Consider the following 19,489-nt stretch of genomic DNA (forward strand, 5'->3'; position numbering starts at 1 on the left):
TTTTAATAAATAAAACTAATTAAAAGGGGGGTAAAACTAATAAAAACTAGAATTGCAAATGGTAAGTGCAAAACTCAGCCAAGGCCAACCCTGCATGGCTCTTTTTAAGTAGTCCCTTTTCTCTAGTTAGGATGTTGCAGATGTTAAAGAAGATGAGTTTCTTTGCTAAACGCTTTTAAACATCATGTTGACACCTGTGTCTGACTTCAGGGGCATTCACACATTTTCAAAGTCATTTCAATATCAGTGATTCGGTACCTCTCCAATATGTTATCTTCATACTGTAAGACAGTACATTTTATTAAATTAATGTCGATACTTTCCCTAGCCACACCGAGGCAAACACACAACCCTCATTAGCAATAGTAAACTATATATATATATTTTTAAGTAAATACACATTTTATTGTATGTAATCGACTTTGTTGTTGTTTTCTGTCATCAACTAAGACGACCGTTGTAATTGATCGATTATCCAGTCTTGCACAGACCAAATATGGGCGAATGGTCACATCCCATTTCAATGTATAGCTTAATCATCTAAGTATGAGTCCTGCCTTGGTTGATGAATGGTAGGAGGGTAAAGTTATGTTCAACAGCCTTTGGTTTTACCCAAAGCCCACCCTCTGAAGCGTCTGTTGTTCAAGATCTTATCCCAGTTTTTTAAATGAACCATATTCGAGATCAAGATGCAAGTAAATACAAATGACAGCACCATGTTGGAACTTGTCAGGCTTGGATAAATGTTTCCCTTTCCCTTCGTCCCTACCTCTCTCCGCTGTATGCCCCAAAAACACAAAGCATTACATCTCGAAAGAAAAAGACAAAAGGACAAAACATGGCGCTTGAGAGACCATGTTAGTACGCGAACACATACACACACAGGTGCAGACGCACACTCGTGTCCCCCTGCTGAGCCCTGCTTAAAAGCATTTGCATGTTGCATATCGGTGTAGATCTGTTGGGGGTGAGGGGGAGGGTCTGTGTCTGCCTCTTTGTGTGTACTTGATGGAAAGAGAGAGTGTGTGTCACTGTTGTTAAAATGAGAAAAACAAGGATTGTGTGAGTATTTTTCGTAAGGTTATGATAAAAGAACATAATGTGTGTGCAGCATGTGCGCACGTCTGTCTGTGTGAGTTGGACAGGGAGAGAGGAGACTATTTGGTTGTCGAGGTAGGGGGTAGGTATGAACAAGGAAGAGCGAACAAGAATAAGAAATTGCGTAGCTCCTTGTGCGTGTATTTATAGGGGCTCAGTAGGGGGTCTGGGCATGTTGGAGTAGGGCCTCTGTGCAATCAGACAACCACTATGCCAGAAGATAGCCCATTACTTTCCACCATAGATGTGTCCGTGTGTGAGAGGGGGACAGAGAGAGAGGAATATTATGTGAATGTGTTACCCCGTATAGTGGTCACGGGGTGATGAAATAAGTACTGAGCCAGTGTACTGTATGGCTCATGTAAAGGGTTGATGGTGAGTAAATGACACATATCAGTAACTGGAGACAGAGGGTAGCCTCAAGGTCATAAATACTTTTCCACAACAAACAGAAATGCTACTTAATGCTGATCAGACAGGGTTTTGCAGTTAATAAACATTGCATTTGTTGTTGAAGAGTCTCCTGGAACAGAGTGTCTTTGCAGTTTGCTGCCTATTTTTATTCTAGTGTTGCTCGGGAATCACTAAATGAGTGCTAACAAATCATCAACTGTACGCTAACTAACAGTTAATAGTTTATTTTACATGAATGTAAACAACTGACCCTATATCCCAGGTGTCACACCAAGCTAGTAAGGTCATAATTATTAACTCAAGTTTTCTAGCAAGATTCCCTGAGAAGGCCCACCTCTCTTTTCATCCGATTGGACAATGGGAAAAAACAGAAATTATTTTAATTGCTTTTCTAGCTAGTGGCTATTAGGGCGCTCCTGCAAACACAAGAAATGCATAGAGAGGAACATCAGCGAGTAAACTCTTTACTGTCCTTGAAAACAATGTCACAACAGCCGCCCCACTGATACATGTGCTCTTTCTAAACAGGCCAAAGTGTGACTGGATTCAGCTCCTCTTCTGATATGTTCACAGTTTTTATTTAAAGGGGACCTATCATGCAAAATGCACTTTTGTACGTCTTTTATACATGAACATGTGTCCCCGGTGTTCCAGGGAACTCACCAAGTGTCAGAAAACACAACCCTCTCTATTTTCCTCCATACCCAAATCTCTAAAAAAGGGGCTGCAACGGATCTGATAAAAACTGATCCAGATTTGAACACTGTCCTGACGTCAGGACGGTGGCGCTACGGCTATTGGGCCAACTCCACCAATCAGGAGGAGACAGCCACGGCCATTGCCGTTCGAAAGCGCTGGAGACGCTGTAGTACATATGCCAGGCCTGTAGGTGGTGCTGTTCTCACAGAATCAGCCCTTGCAAAAACAGAGCTAACATTTTTCAAATTGAGCGAAATGAGGCATGGCTAAAATGCATGATCTGTTTGGTATTTTGAAAATATGCCTTATATAGGTATGGTCCTACACTATATTATTCAAATATAGCATGATAGGTCCACTTTAAGTTTGTTTAGTTCAAGTCAGTTACTCTGCAATTCAGTCTGAGCTGTTCTCCAGTTAGAAATCAGTAATTGTTCTGAGTAGTTTTGTATCTGCACCTGATAATAATAAAAGGTAATGTTGGGCTTGTGACACAGTCAAACCACAGTATTATCAAAATAAAGAGTGAAGGAGATGTTTTCTTCCTCAAACAAGGGAGGAAGAGTTTAATTGAGGTTCACCCTTTTCTTCGTTGACAATAAGATCCAGCATCCAAGGTCCAAGGCTCTTCAGTGGGTGTCAAAAACGTAGCCTGTGTAACAACATGGTGGAGAGAGAAAGAGAAGGGGGGGTTGTAACTACCAAGGCCACTGTGTCAGTGTCACTGCGTCTCTCTTTAGCTGCTCAGTACTATTGATCTGTCCTGTACCTCCTCTTAACTCTCACCTTGAAAGCGGGCTTTTGTGTAACGTGGACACTATTTAATGAATAGTGTGGGAAGCAGTGTAGTGTATGTAAATGTGTTTACACATAACACAGTCCTAACAACAGCTTGATGTAAATAAATGGTTTGTATGTCTGGACAATACACATCCTGTAATATGTTTGTGTGCGTGTATGTGTGTGTGTGTGTGTGTGTGTGTGTGTCTGTGTGTGTGTCCTTCTGTGTGTTTATTTTGTTTCTGCAAACTCATTTCCCCAGAGTCCTCTCTGTCCTCTCTGTGACAACCTGACTGTATTCTCGACAGCTCGGACACACACATACACACCCACATACTCTCTGACACACACACCACACACAGATACCTTCACTTGTGTTTTGTGTGCTTTAAATTGACATTTTCTTTCATTAAAACAGTTAGTAATTTATATTCACTGTAGTCAGGTGCAGACATTGCTAGTAAGGAACAACATATATTATCAGAAATTCAATTAAATAAGTGTGTGTGTGTAAATAATAGCAGCAGCCAATTTGGTGTCTGTTTATGCAAGCTCTAACTATCTGTGTGTTATCACATTGGGTACATTTGGCTCGGTGTGCAGGAATGAATTAAATAGTTTGCATTATGTGTTGCGTATGGTTGAGTCTAGTATCTCAGAGCGGGGTAACATGATTCCTTTCTCAATTTGTAATATTTTTTTTAATTTTGTGTTTGTGTATTTTATGTACTCAGTGGGGCCACAGCTGGAATTCAAACATCAGCGGGGCTGAACCTACATTTACTCAGCGTGTATTTTTATGAATACGCTTCTTTAGATATTAAAAGTGCTTATTTGCATATGTGTTAATGTTAGTAACATGTAGTGAAGGTTGGCTCTAAAAGCATTTGCATTTTTGTGGATTCAATTTATTCTTGAGGAACCAACAGCAATTTTAAGTTGATTCATTATCATTTATAAAAAAGTGCATACGATCTTTTATTTAACAGGGTTATGTTAATGAAATTAGTCAATTCATTATTGGCCATAATCAATTAATTGTTTTCTGTTTGACTGGAATGTTTTACAAGAATCCTTGACATTGCAAAAACCAATCATGTTGCCCCACATTCTTGAAAAACTATTTGCAGCGTTTAAACTGATTGATGGAGCCAACGTGGTTACTTTCTTAATTATTTAAAGTAAATGTTGTTTCATCTGTTCATTAATAAATAATTTGATTATGCATGGTTTGATATAGTGGATAGTTGTGTATTTGAAGTAACTAAACACACTTTGAAGAATGAAGAAATCACCTACAAGAATGAAAAATCTATGAAAACATGATAGAGATAGAACAAAAATATATTTAAAAAAAGGGAAATAAACAGTTTAACAAACAACAAATAACAAACGACACAAATGATTACAGTTTGCTCATGCTAGCTTTTTTAAACCAGGTCACCTGGCATTGTGAACCCTGAATGTCTTCAACATGTCATATACATGTAAACAAGATAATTCATCAAGTATTTATTTATTTGCTCTCTTAGATATGGCGTGTCCTCTTAGAGAGTTTAAAATAGCATGCGATCTCCTTCTCACTCTCCCTCCATCATCTTATTCCCCATTTCCCTTGACATTATATGGCTTGGTAACCAATGAAAACCCAGATCTGACAGCCGGTCAGTGGAGGCTAAATCAGGATAAAAAGACTCAGCGGGTGTGTGTGTGTGTGTGTGTGTGTGTGTGTGTGTGTGTGTGTGTGTGTGTGTGTGTGTGTGTGTGTGTGTGTGTGTGTGTGTGTGTGTGTGTGTGTGTGTGTGTGTGTGTGTGTGTGTGTGTGTTTGTGCATTGAGGTGTTGGAGGTAAGTGAGAATGGCTGTCAGGTACACACACAAAAATGCACACTATGATTTGTGCTCTCACACATACATGTTCTCACACACAGAGTTTAGGGTTGTCTTAAGCCAAACTGACAGGGGTTTTCTGCGGCGGTGCGTTGCATCTCTGGGTACAGCTGTCACACACACTCTCTTACACACACACATACAGTACACACACAGGTGAAGGTGTGTGATGGCTGTGACAGTATTGTCGGCCTGTGGTTCTGCCTGGCGTCGTCTATCCTTTACCTCAGTCTTTCTTTGTGTCCCTGTTGCAGCTAACACATCCCTGACAGCCTTGTGTACATATGTAAGTGTGTGTGTGTGTGTGTGTGTGTGTGTGTGTGTGTGTGTGTGTGTGTGTGTGTGTGTGTGTGTGTGTGTGTGTGTGTGTGTGTGTGTGTGTGTGTGTGTGTGTGTGTGTGTGTGTAATGGGTTTCATTTATAAAGCACTTCATATTTGACTTACAATCCCGAAATGCTACAAGCAGTGAGCATGAACAGTATGAAAACAGTACACAACACGGTAGAATTAATAAAAAGCAATACAAAAAAAAATTATAACCTTTGATTCTATGTGTTGCTTTGTATCTCTGTCATTCTGTCTATCTATCACTTACCTCTTTGTTGTTGTCTCATATCAACTTCCCTACAAACCCCCCCTCCCGTGTCTCTCAGCGTAACCCACCCACACACACACACACACAGCCACTGGGCTGTGCGGGTGTTGAGGGGAAATGCTGTAAGTGACAACATCATATGAGCAAAGACAAAAAAATCCTTCTACACCTTTTTTCTCGCCCGCCTCCCTTTTTCATCCTTTCTGTCCTGCCTTGTGTTCTCCCGGGGGAGGTTTCCGCTTGTCTTGCCAGCGGTGTGTGCGTGTGTGCGCATGTGTGTGTGTGTTTGTTCTCTATTGTCCTCTGAATTTCCCCCGAGGCCACCACTTTCCTACAATACACTTTGATAAGACAACCTGTCCTCCCTGCACTTGCTACATGGTGTGAGTGTGTGTGTGTGTGTGTGTGTGTGTGTGTGTGTGTGTGTGTGTGTGTGTATGTGTGTGTGTGTGTGTGTGTGTGTGTGTGTGTGTGGGTTTTAGTGATCGTTTGTGTGTTTTTTTGCAACTTTGGGGGTGACTTAAAGGGAACGACTTTCCTTTAGCTACCACCTGCATCTCCTCAGGAGGAAAAACCAGCGAGGGGTCAGCAACGGGCTGTGAGTTACCATGGAGTCACGCCGTGCTAAACTCCTGAAAACATTAAAAGTTTTAGGAAAAAGTGGAATTCTGGATAAATATTGTAATGAACCATCATGTTAATATTTATTAGGTAAAGTAATTGAAACTCACTGATGAATATTGCAACACTTGAAATCAAGGGGGGACATGAGCCAAGTATCTCTCTCTGGAGATAGTAAACCTAATCAGTTTCAGATCAGATGCTCCGGTAATAATCCGGAGTGTGTATGAGGCATACATTAGGTGATTTAATGAACCTAGTTAACTGGCAGACCTGACTTCATCACTCAAGCAATGGTGTGTGTGTGTGTGTGTCCGATAAGTGAAGTCTTTTTAAGCTGTGACAGCGAGACGAACGGGTCCTTGACTGCGTATCCAAGGCCATTGGTGGTCTCAGGGTGTGTGTGTGTGTGTGTGTGTGTGTGTGTGTGTGTGTGTGTGTGTGTGTGTGTGTGTGTGTGTGTGTGTGTAGTGTGTGTTGTGTGTGTGTGTGTGTGTGTGTGTGTGTGTAGTGTGTGTGTGTGTGTGTGTGGCATTCATTTGTTACATGGGCATAAAGAGAGAAAGAAAAGGATACTTGGCACTTTGACCCAGGGGGGGAGCCCAAGGACGCACTTACACACACTCAGTTGGATATTCCTGAAGAGACAGCCAGATTGTTGGTGTAAAACAGTGGTTTCCTAACTTTTTCAATAAACGCTTTGAAATAACCTTGACCAGTGCGAAATAGGATAAGAAAAGCCTACATAAAGAGGTTCAACTCATCGCTGCAGCATCTTTTTTAAACATAAACTGCGTATTAAACTGGGTTTGCAATTACAATTTAGTGAGAAACTTGGGTCTTTTTTTTCTCTTTATTCTCTTTGCGGTTTATCAAACAAGTGAAGAGACAGTTAAATGGAAAGTATAATACAAATTGCGGGAAAAACAGATTAAGTGAGGCTGCAAACATGATTGTATCTCTGTTGACCCAGCCTGGAAACTAAATTGTTTAATTGATGGCTAAATAGATAAACAGAGATAAAAAAAGTTGTCAATCATTTTTCCTAATGAGCTCTGAGACTCCCGAAGGGCCAAAGCAGTTACAAACAAGCTTAAGAAGTGAGTCCAACCTGCACGTCTCGCAAGACACTCTCTGCTGCCAGAAGTGAATCTTTTTATCTGGGTTTATGGGCTAAAGCAGGCCAGCCTCCATGGGCAGAGAAACATTCACTTCAAAACATGCATATGTCTGTCTGTCTGTCTGTCTGTCTGTCTGTCTGTCTGTCTGTCTGTCTGTCTGTCTGTCTCTCTCTCTGTCTGTCTGTCTGTCTGTCTGTCTCACTGTGCATCAAAACATCTGTAGCAGTTATCAAAACAGGCGAGCAAGGAATACAAATACACCTTGTTCTTTGTCTTTGAAAGTTTCAAAGAGCTGATGGATTGTTCAAATTTATATTTGGTAGTTTCAACATCGGAGAGGATTTTCTTACCATATCCAGAATTTCTTTCTACAACCTATTGTGTTTAAACTGTAAAGAAGCATGTGAGCGAATATTGTAAAGCTTGTCGAACAACTAGATAAAGACCTGTAATGTTTTGAATGTGCTGGACTCGATTTGAAACACTCAAATGACCAAGTAGTATCTTAACTGAAGTGTAATAGACTGTTCACAACTACTCCAGTTTTCCTCAATAGTTCCATGCACACCATTGTTCAGCGGTCCAAATACACACAATTCAAAAAACATTCTCAACCTCTGTCTTTCTCTTTTCCTGTATAAAACATCTGATTCTCACATATATGAAAAGTTCCATATCTGATTCAAATCCCAATGAGAGTAAGTTGTTTTCTGAAATACATGAACACCAAGCCCAGCCGTGTCTGAATTGTATGTCACCCTAATTGAGAGGAAAGTTGTAAAACAGCTGTCGGCACACTCAGACGGACACTGTAGACCCACATCAAATGTTCAGTAACACGGATAATATCTAAAAGGCAGTATCGCCTGAATGAAAGCACACTCCTAGACAGTGAGAAGTGTCAACTTCCACAGTTGTTTTGTTTCGTTGGTTTTGAGCGTTGCTGAACAATGTTCTAGTGTCTGTATTTGAGTGTGTGTGTGTGTGTGTGTGTGTGAGAGTGTGTGTGTGTGTGTGTGTGTGTGTTTGTGTGTGTGTACGTGTATGCACTAGAGAGGACAGTGTAATATTGTTTTGGAGCCTTGCGGTTGGGACGGAGCTAACACCTGAATGAACCTGTCACTGCAGACACATTGCTTTTTCAGCTCCAGCGATTACACTGCACCCAAACACACTCAACATTTTCTTGGTGGTTTTGTGTGTGTGTGTATTTGTGAGAGAGAGAGAGAGACAGGGGTGTGTGGCTTGTGCATAGCCTGTATTCATGTGTCTGTGAGTGTGAGAGAGACAGGAGCAGAGAGTGAGAGTGACACAGCACTGTGAGTGTCTAAACCTCTGTTTTACTATAGTTTTCTTCCTGAAACATATCAAATAGTGCTACTGCAACTGTGTCCTTTGAGGTTAAACAAGTCGTATTGATTGATACACGCACACCTACAGCCTGGTGGACCTTACCAACAAAGGAGAAATTCTTATGAATTCAAGTAAAAAAAAAAAAGCACAATACACACATAGAAACTACTGTACCTTCAATGTGTATAGACATCCACTTATATTATCAATTAATGCTGCATTCATGTCTTGTTTTAGTTACCGTAATTACCAGGTTTTGACTTGACATTACTGTAATTGATCCTCATTACTCCACACACGTCTGAATCATCCTTTTTCACACTAATACAATAAGCAATCAGTGATGTGATTCTCCATCGTTTTTCAGTTTCAGGTCTCTGCGGCACACTTCTCATTTTGTAAATTGATGCATCGCCTTTTTTTTTCAAACTGGATGAATAGCAACACACACGGCCTTACCTTGATTAACAGGGGAAGTCAACAGGCAATCATTTGCATTTTGTTGCTGATTATTTCAAAATGTTGGTCAAATTTACATTTTGATGGACACTTTACTTCTTTTAGGAACATGATGTACTCGTGTGATTGCAGCTCTACGTAGCTGTGATCTAAGTTGTAACTATTTCAACCATGAAATACAACTAGGGAAAGGTTGCGGATTAAGAAGCCACTTTCCTCAGGCAAATATTGGAAAAGGCTTAATGTGGGCGCAGATATTAATGCAATTGTAATTGTTCTGTATTATTGCCAGCTTAAATGACTCACATTGGAATGAAGAGGAACTACTTTTTAGACATTATGTCACCAAGCCCACAGGGTTATGAAATGTGGTTATTTTATTAACGGAAAGAGAGCAGGGTTATTGTCTAAAACATGATGTCAGGTTGTGTTTGGTAAGTGGAAGAGAGAAGCAGACGGATGGGAGGAGACAGATGAAAGACGAGACAATGATGGAGGGATCTGGAGGAGGTCAAGGAGAGCTGACACCCATCATTTTTCTCTCCTTAATCTGTCTTTGTATCACATCGCTCACCCCATCTCCCTAGACTCACACAGAGTCACACACACATACAGAGACACCAGATATTACAAACCTTCTGCAATTGGCTTTGTCATGACCTCTAACCCCTATATATCTGTATGAGTGTGTTTCCAAAGGCAGAGCTATAAAACTCGGGCTCAAAAATCAATTTACAGCTTCTTCTTTCTTTCATGTTCCCCTAGCCGCTGGACATGTGTGTGTGTGTTAGAGAGAGTGTGTGAGTGACAGATACATACATGTTAGAAAACAAGTCGGACATAAACAGTCACTTGGTTTTTCAGTGTCTAAACAGCATCTAAGTTATTTTCCAACCAGCTCTCTTTACACTGTGAAACAGACGTTTGTGGTGTGTGTTGATGTTTATCTCCAAAATCCCACCCAGGAGACCTTTACTGTTGCTCTCACTGATAAATATAAGTGGGTATATTTCACTGCTATCTTGACCGTGGAAATGTCACATTGCAGATTGAGTTTGCAGTTAAGAGTGTCTGTGTTTTTTGCGTGTGTGTGCAATGGCTCAAGGCAACACAAACACTCATTGCAATGCAGTGTGTGGATATTTAATTGTATTACGTCTGTGCACCGTCCACAGCGTTCAAGTTGTCTGTTAGTCCAATTTTGTAAATTTGATATCCCTACCTTGAGGGAATGTTTTCACTTTGTGCACAAAAATCCACTTAAGAATTTTAAAAATTGATTAGATTGTCATGCTCAAAGGTCAAGGGTCAAGGTCAGTGTGACATCACCTGACCACATTTTGGCCAATAATTCAGGTGCTACTCGACTGGTTGGTTGAAGCAATAAATGGCCAGTATTAACTTTATTCATTCATTCATTCTTCATTCATACCATTACAACCCAAAACCAAACTATGACATTGTTCGCCAAGGGTTACAGGAGATGCCGAACAATTATTTGGGGATAAATGGTAGGACTGCATCTGTTCTGCAGATATACCCGGGCAGAGAGGCAAAGTGGGTACTGACAGTCTTGAGGGCATGTGCAGCACAGATCCAAGTTGTCAAGCTGACAGACACATTTCTGTATGTCAGAATCAGAATAAAGAGGAAGAAGTGTGTAGAGGATTTTTGCTTTTTTTATAAAAATGGTTGTAGTTCACAAGGTCGAAAGGATTAACTAAATCTGAAACTGAGATTTTATTAACAGCTTCTTATTAAATCGATTAATATATCTTTCTAATGATTTTGCAGTAGATAATGTATCTTAGAATCACTCTCAAATTAGATATTTCATACTTTCAGACGGAGGCAAGCTAGGTATGTCCAATTGTTTCCAGTCTGTATGCTAAACTTGGCTCAGTAGATATGGGCCCGCACTCAAAACATCTTTAGAAATGTTACTGGTCTGTGATGATGCCCAAAATAATAATATAACACACAATCACCAACAGAAAGAAAGAGGCACATCCATCAGATTTTTCTGGACAAGGCAAGAAGCTGAAGGTTTCAATTCAGCTGTAAAATCTGTCATTATCTTTGGATGGGATTATTTGGCTCCCCATTCCTCTCCCACACATACTCACACAAACACACACTCACACACACACACACTCACACACACACACACACACACACACACACACACACACACACACACACACACACACACACACACACACACACACACACACACACACACATACACCACACACACACACACACACACACACACACTCTCTTTCTAACAAATGAATGCCACACACGCACGCACGCACGCACGCACACACACACTCACACACACACACACACACACACACACACTCACACACACACACACACACAAACACACACACACCTTCTTAGCAAGCCTCAAGGCATAACTAAGCACTAATCATTATCATATCCTCACCGTCATCGCCCTTCATTATCATGCTCATTATTATCATCATAATCACATTTTCACAAGTAGTAGGTGCTAAGATGTATTTCTTTGTGAAGTGTACGAAGGTATTTGCAGTCTGTAACAGACACCCAATCCAGTCAAGCAGCCTATAGACCAGGGGTGTCGAACTCAAATACACAGTGGGCCAAAATAAAAAAATGGGTACTAGTCGAGGGCCGGACTGGTTCAATGTTTATTGCAAAAGTTATTGAAATGAACTTATTGCACATATTAAACCTGGAACTAACAAAGCTTAAATTATTGCCTATAAAAACAACATTAAACATTAAATAATCAGTTGCATTCATTTCTTATGGCTCTATCTGCAGCTTTTCCAGAGTCATTTCTTATAATTACATTTTTCCACAGGCCAACAACAGCTTCAAAAAAACAATTCCCCTCAAAGAAAAAACCAAACATGCCCTGTTGTCGCAAGAAAAAAAGTGCAGAAGGAAACATCCATTGAAACTCAGTTTGCTTCTCTGTGATGCACACTAAGCCAGATACTTGGCATCTCATCTTGGGTGCAAGTTCATCAATGTTTAGGCTCAGGCTCTGAGCTGAGGAAATCCCTCAGGATTGAGTGAAGGTGTGCGTGGAATATACCGGCGGGCCAGATCTAATAGTAATACAAAATTATCCTGCGGGCCGAAATTAGATCCACCACGGGCCTGATTTGGCCCCCGGGCCTTGAGTTTGACACATGTGCTATAGACCATCAAAATGAAGCCTTGGAGTTTTATTTTGGGCTGTTTTGCGCTCTTTCTAATTTAAAACGGATTTAATTGTTTCACTGGTACCTTCAGGATTATTTATCTTAAATGTAATCTTCCATCATATGTGACAAGTTGTGGTGACCTTAGTCCTGAGAGTGGTATTATTTGGTCATCATGATCCACACTGCTGTGATTTTGCACTGCACTTCGGAAGCATTATGTGTCAATCTTAAAATGGCAATAGTACACACTTCCTTTAGTCAAGTAGAAGTACAGATAGTTGTGTTTAAAAATACTCTGGTTAAAGTTGAAGTACTGACTATACTTATTTACTCAAGTAAAGGTAAAGAAGTAGGTGCTTTCGAAATGTACTTAAGTACAAAGTATCCATAACTACCAACTGTTTTATAGAGTAACTGGTAACTGGACCTCACTTTAAATTAATAGAACAATAATGTCATTGTTAGCTAATTAATGTTTCAATCCACCATTTAGAACACAAGCAAAGAAAAACAAAGAGGGGACAGAAAAATAAGTAGTGGAGTAAAGTACTGATACCAGAAATATTTACTTAAGTACAGTAACAAAGTATTTGTACTCCTCTACTTCCCACCTCTGGCAAGCACTAATGTTTCCTGTAGTTGTATACAGGGCACACACAGGATCATTTGCAGGATAAACCTAAAAGAATGTCCAACTAAACGAAATAGTTGAGACCCAGAGAAATAACTTTTTGTTCTTCTTATTACTCTGTAGGTTGGACAGTCCCTCATATGAAGTGATGCAGCTGGACTTTGAGGTGGATAATGTCATCAACTTGGTGCCAACCCAGACTCTGCACTGGAGCGTCGAGTACCCTGACATGCAGACAACTTCCAGACCAACAGAGAAAGTCTCGCACCTCTACATCAGCAACGCAGACATTCAGGGAATCGTACCGCTGGCCGAGGTAAGGGATGACTTCACAGATGAGAACACAAACAGAAATCTCTGAGCTACATATTGACATACCCAGCACACATTTCTTATGCTGGAATAGATTTTCCCCCAGCTCATCCCCTTCCTCCAGGTTGATCAAAGCTGTAAAGGTCAGCTTGTTTACCTCCTCCTGTTGCTACAAGCCTCCTGGCCACACACACACAGCGGGTTTCACCCTCAAATGACAAGCAGCCTCACAAATATGGGCACACAACTACGCGGGGGGCTGCCCTACACACCTACCTTCACACACTAATGCTCCCCCTGTGAATGCGTCAAGCTGGCAGGTGTCACTCCTGCTGAGACACAAGCACAGGGTGCCCCTTTAGATCTTTAAAGGTTGCTTTCCATATGCACAAAACATGTAATTGCTCCAAATTGTGAGTTTAAACTTCGGTGTCATTGTTGAAAGCATTAAAACTTTGAGACGCCACAACATGTGTAGTTCAGAATAAACTGAATAAAGACTAAAGATAGCTGTTATGATAAACATGCATTAGTTTTGATGACATTATTCATCATTCAATACCCAACACTTTTTCACAAAGCCAAACATTAAGTGTAACACATCACTATGCAGCCATTAACCCAGTGCCATTGCCTTGAAGCTGTTGTTTTTTTAAGGTAACATAATTATAGTTAAAGAAAACAGACTCATAAAGGTACATGTAAAGTTTTCTTTCTGGAAAAGAGAGCTAAAATGTACTTTGCACTTTTGGGGTTAATTATCTTCAGGCAGGGTCAGGTGAAGGAAAATATTGTTTAAAAGTATTCTCCCCTACATTCCTAATCATCACCACCATTACTTTATAGATTAACAGATCAAAACAGACACATCCCGTAACAGACATTGCTACGACTACAGCAACCAAGAACCTCACGCTAAAAATTGAGGAGGAGGATGCTTTTCAAAATGCTCCCAGTTCCATTACCACTGAGGTAGAGCTAATCTGGCCTGATAGCCCTCCTTCAAACAGCAAAGCCCTAGTGAGAAAACCCAATTTTGTTCAGGGCTTTTGCAACCGCTGTCTCTTTCACATACTGGAAAAAGCCAGCTTGAAACCATCATTTCAAATAGCATTGCTGTTGGGATTTCGCTAGCCTTTGTTCAGTGTGAATGGAGCGCTATGGGTGACCAATGCCACGTCTTTTCCCCTGTTTTCTTTAAATCAGCAGCATTTACAACAGTTTCAGTTCAAATGCTCATGGACATTAGCTGAACATTTAAACTTTACAAAAATAATACAAATTAACAAATGATACTTGAGTTTTTTATGTACAGTATTCATTTAAAACCTTTCTGTTTGTGTTTTAAGTTACAACTAACTTCACAGAAATGGCATTAAAATATCCTTATGTATATACAAATTGTGTACATATATATATTTATACACAGTTGCGTGAGTCAGCCTCGCAGTATATAAGGCAGCTACGCCTCTTAGTGTCATTTTACCCCCCCTTCAGCGAGCAGCATAGGATGGACACGGCCCCATGGTAGGGGCTCCACCTGTGCTCATAGAACAAGGGTTACAATACGTAACCCTTGTTCTCACTCACACAGGCTCTGCTCTCTACGGGACTCTTTGGGTACAGTGGGTGAAAACCAGACGAATGAACACCCTGTAGCGCCAAAACATGGACCCACCACACTGCTCCTTAAAGGTCTACGGTTAGTTGCCTCCGCCTACCTACTTCTTTATAACCCATGCAGTGTCAGAGCAGTAGTAGGGGGGGCAGCCAACCCAAGCAGAACCTAACTGGACTGGGTAAAAGCATGGCCGGTGTCCAAGCAAGTAAAAGCAACCTTGCACACATTTCCTGAAGGAGCACAGAAAAATGTAAGTGTATCATGCCCAAGGGGGAGTCAGTAACTGACACACACTCCTCCCTTCTCACCAGTCCTGTGTCATTCCAGCGAGCACTGACGAGGAAAAGGAGCCCTACAGTACAAGTCCAAAGGAAAGAACCGCATTAACAGACAGGGCATATGCCGCTTTACTTTACCATCCGAACAAGGCCGCTGAAACAGCCACAACACGTATGGAGTTTGCACGGGTCCCAGTGGGAGGCCTTCACTGGCCTGTGAGATTCATGATTTTTTTTGGAAAGGTATTTACCAGCCATTCCTGTAGCACACAAACAACTGATCAGTGCGTCTGATGGGGGCCACCCTGTCCCCAGTGGGGTGGGGTGGAAGCCATAAGGCATCTAGCTGTATAACCCTCAGCCTGAAATAACTGCTTAAGTTCTTTGGAACAAACATTTGGTCACCCCACTATGGTCACCACGAAGAAGCAAGGAAATGGGGTGCACCTACAGAGCGGTTAGTTCACATACTCTCTTAGCTGAAGTCAATGCAAGCAGCAATGCTGTTTTTCATGACAGCGCCTTCAAAGAGGAATGGTTTGGTCACCATGGCCACCATCAGTTTCCATTGCGGTCTCCTGATCCCCTGTTCAAACTGCTTCACGAAAGGTTGGCTAAAGACTGGTCTGTTACAATACTTAACCATGGTTAAAAAGATTTAAAAAAAGATAACCATGGGAAAGATTGTAGCTTTTTGTAAAATATTATCATTGTTAATATTATCAAACATGTTATCATTGGCTTTTTTCCCAGAAACCTTTGCCTTAAGTTGACCAAGTGCTTTAAGTTTCCTGTTAATTTTAATCATGTTGAAATGTCAGTAACAAAAATAAATGGAAATGATTCTCTTTGAAGAGGTTGCACAAACATTCATTAAAAGCATTTCCTGATAAGTTTGTTTTCAGCATAATTGTTTCTTACAAAATGTATTTGCCATTGTAGAATATAAAGATCATTTATTTGTATCTTGTTCGTAAATGCAAAAAGGGAAGAAATATGAGTGATAATTCAAATCAAAAGTTCTGCTAACTTTCAGCACATCTATAGTGAAATAACATGTTTCTGTTACCTCACGGAAAACACACCACCATGAACAAAACACATATCTTTGTATAACCACACTTCTCTCCCTCCATCACTTTATTTCTCCTCTCCTTTGGGTAAAAGCATCAAAATGGCTGCTATTACTAACCATTTGGGCTTCCTGATTTGTTTACCAAAATGCTGAAAAGTTGTTGATTGCTGGTTGGTTGTACAAGGTGTCTTTCACTGAGAGAGGTCTCTGTGATAGGTCACTGAGATGAAAGCGCCAACGTTTTTGGGTCTTTGGAGGATGGAAGGGGTAGGAATCAAATTATAAGCTACAATCTTCAAAGGTAGCCGGATGTAAAAGCTTTCACACAGTCTTGCATCATCCTTCCTAAACAATTCCACATCTGAGGATTGCATCAAAAGTAGAATATCACAAGTACAGCCATGGGACAAAATGTGGGATCTTTACGGCTGTTAAATATTTAAACTGCCTCGAACCTAAGCCTCACACATAATCACACCAGGAGCACTCAGCACTGGCTGATTTCTCTGTCTGATCTGTTTGGGTAATTCAACTCCACCTCAGCCATCATCTACCATCTCCCAAATCAAAAGTCAGCTTATGAACAGTACTGATGTGGTAATGCAGTGAGTTCTCTCTTCACAAGGTCACAATGGAAAGCAGAACACTGCCTGTCATTACCGAGCTCTCCGACATTTTCCTCCTAATTTCACATATCCATTAAGGTTTCTGGTCTCTTTGCTGCGCGGGAAAGAGAGAGGACCTCTTCAGGAAACCAGGGATTATTAGGAGTAATTTGTTTCGTGTGGGGGCTGAAAAATTGGTTTCATCTTTTAGAGAGTAGTAGGGAGGTGAGGCGTGTAGGAAGAGTTAGGGAGAGTGGGAGGCGGGGAAAAAAAGGGAGAGAGAAAAACTGACGGAAAGAGGCAGACTGCTATTGGCCAGTCTTTGAAGTCCACCATGATTAGGTTGTTAGCATTAATCAATGTTCCCGGTACAATATTTCAATTAGAAATAGTTACAGAACAAAACTACTGCAGCTATTGAACACAGTTTCTTTTGTCTAACCTTCAACCAGCAAAACAAAATAAAAACAATAATAGCAATAGGTATTATAGTAGCATATTTCCAACAGGGATTTTGTGCAGTGGCAGAGGCATTTTAAGAAATCAAGCAGCCTTCCCTGAAGCAAAGTGTCAACGATTTAAATAAACACTATGAACAATTTTATAGAGTATATAAAATGTACAGGGGGTTGCTATGAATAGATAGTCGCAGTCACATGCTGCATCCTTGTATAAGGTACATGCAGAAAAGCACACAAGTGGTGAGCAAGTTTCAGCATCAAGGACAGCATCACATAACCTCTCTGACGGTTCCATCTATACATCTTTGACTGTACCTGCAGCCCATCTCGGTGATATAACCAAGAAGAAAACATGAGAGAAGATAATGAAGATAAATGGACAGAGAAAAGGAGGGACAAAACAACACGTAATGTTCGTAAAAAGAGAATGAAATGGGATGTCAAAACAGGCCCTGCTATACTTGTGTTGCTCTTAGAGATATTTTAGCAGCTGATAAATTGGACCAGTAATAATTGTTTTGTGCTCCCTGCAAGCGCCATTACACATGTCAGGCTGGAATGAGGCTGCTTCACAACCTCTTAGAGCCAGGGAGCAAAAAGAGAGACAGAGACGGAACAATACGTCTCCTTTCTTATGAAATCAGCATGGAAAAATAAATGATTTGTTGAAACATTACCTTTTCTCTTAGTAAAACAAGAACAAATATGTCAAAATAAGGAAAAGGTTTTCTCTTCTTCTCTGTATCTTCTCCTTTTTTTTCTTGTCTTGAAACATTTTCTAAACCCTCCTCAGTTCCTTCTTCATCACCCCTTTCTGATCAGCTCATTTCATCACCATCTTTCCTCCCTTCTCCCTTCTCGAGTACCTCCAGACTTTTTTATGTTTTCCCTTTTTCTTCTATTTCTCTGCCGACCCATCTGTCTTCTTTATCCCTACCCCCACTTCTAATCCCCAGAGTTGAACCTTACCAGAATGTTTTGCTGTGCAATTCATTATTTATTTGATCACTTGTTTATCTTTGTTGCTTGAAGATGTCTGTGAGTTTCACATCTCAGCGGGCCATTCACGTGTGTGTGTGTTTGTGTGTGTGTGTGTGTGTGTGTGTGTGTGTGTGTGTGTGTGTGTGTGTGTGTGTGTGTGTGTGTGTGTGTGTGTGTGTGTGTGTGTGTGTGTGCCTTTTTCTGTGTGTACTTGCAGACCTCTTAGCAGAGCGGTTGTGCTAAGTAGCTTCTTAATTTGCTTCTCCTGATTGGTTCTCTCTAAAAGGAAGTAGGAGGAGGAAACTGAGTAGTCAGTAATCTGTTGATGAAAGCAGACACGCACACGCACAGTTAAAAAACTCAATTATAGATTTACCATTTTCACGCTCTGTGTGTTTATTAGAAAGAGCCTTTTCTCCCTTTCTCAAGCTATTGTTTTTTCTCCTACACTGTGTGTGTGTGTGTGTGTGTGTGTGTGTGTGTGTGTATGTGTGTGTGTGTGTGTGTGTGTGTGTGTGTGTGTGTGTGTGTGTGTGTGTGTGTGTGTGTGTGTGTGTGTGTGTGTGCGTGCGTGCGTGCGTGCGTGTTTGCTCCAGCAGAGGTCTAAATACCTGTGCTAATTTACACTGACATTAAGCAAGACACTGTGGGATCAATACAACAAACACACTCCCCAGGCTCTCTCTGTATTTGTTTAAAGTCCCACAGTCCTTAGTATAGTTTATTTATTTTTGTTTAAAAGGAAAACATTCTCTCAGATTTCCTCTATTGCCTCATAAAATGAACAAATTACACCCAGAGGGGGAGAAGAAGAAAATAGAATGGTCCTTCAGACCGTGATGAAATCATTATGGATTATTTCTGAAGTTTTTATACTTTCATTCACACCTCGTCTGATACATGTTTTTAGAGCTTGTGACAATTCCTGGCATTTTTTGGGTAACTCCTGTAAGATATCTCAACTATTTATTATGACTTTTAGCCTCCAATACAGCTTTTGTAATTCACTACTGCAGCCTTTCTACTTAGAAGCTAGCAAGTCTGGTTTCATTTCACCCATGCCCCCCTTACTTCTCTGCAGTTACAATATTTGCTTGTTACCAGCCTTCAACCACCCAATTATTCAACTCATATGACAAGTTCCATGTATGTGTGTGTGAGTGTGAATGCATTTGGGTCACTTAGAACTTCCGTGTCTTGGGCTCTGGGGTAGATTTCCATACCGAGCGACTTCAGCTCGCTCCAATCAGTCAACACGAACAGGAGGGGAAGTGAGGGGAAGGAGATCAAGA

The 19,489-nt window shown here is 40.8% G+C and overlaps 1 protein-coding gene across 1 annotated transcript in view; it reads left to right on the plus strand.

Moving 5' to 3' along the window:
- si:dkey-215k6.1 (transmembrane protein 132C) overlaps positions 1-19,489 on the plus strand; it is a 256,759-nt gene that overhangs the window by 169,661 nt on the left and 67,609 nt on the right. The window contains exon 5 of the mRNA XM_034117597.1: positions 12,988-13,180. Coding sequence (XP_033973488.1) covers positions 12,988-13,180 — 193 coding nt within the window. The remainder of the gene's footprint in view (positions 1-12,987; positions 13,181-19,489) is intronic.

The sequence above is a fragment of the Trematomus bernacchii genome, unplaced genomic scaffold (genome assembly GCF_902827165.1).
Source record: "Trematomus bernacchii unplaced genomic scaffold, fTreBer1.1, whole genome shotgun sequence".
Taxonomy (NCBI): domain Eukaryota; kingdom Metazoa; phylum Chordata; class Actinopteri; order Perciformes; family Nototheniidae; genus Trematomus; species Trematomus bernacchii.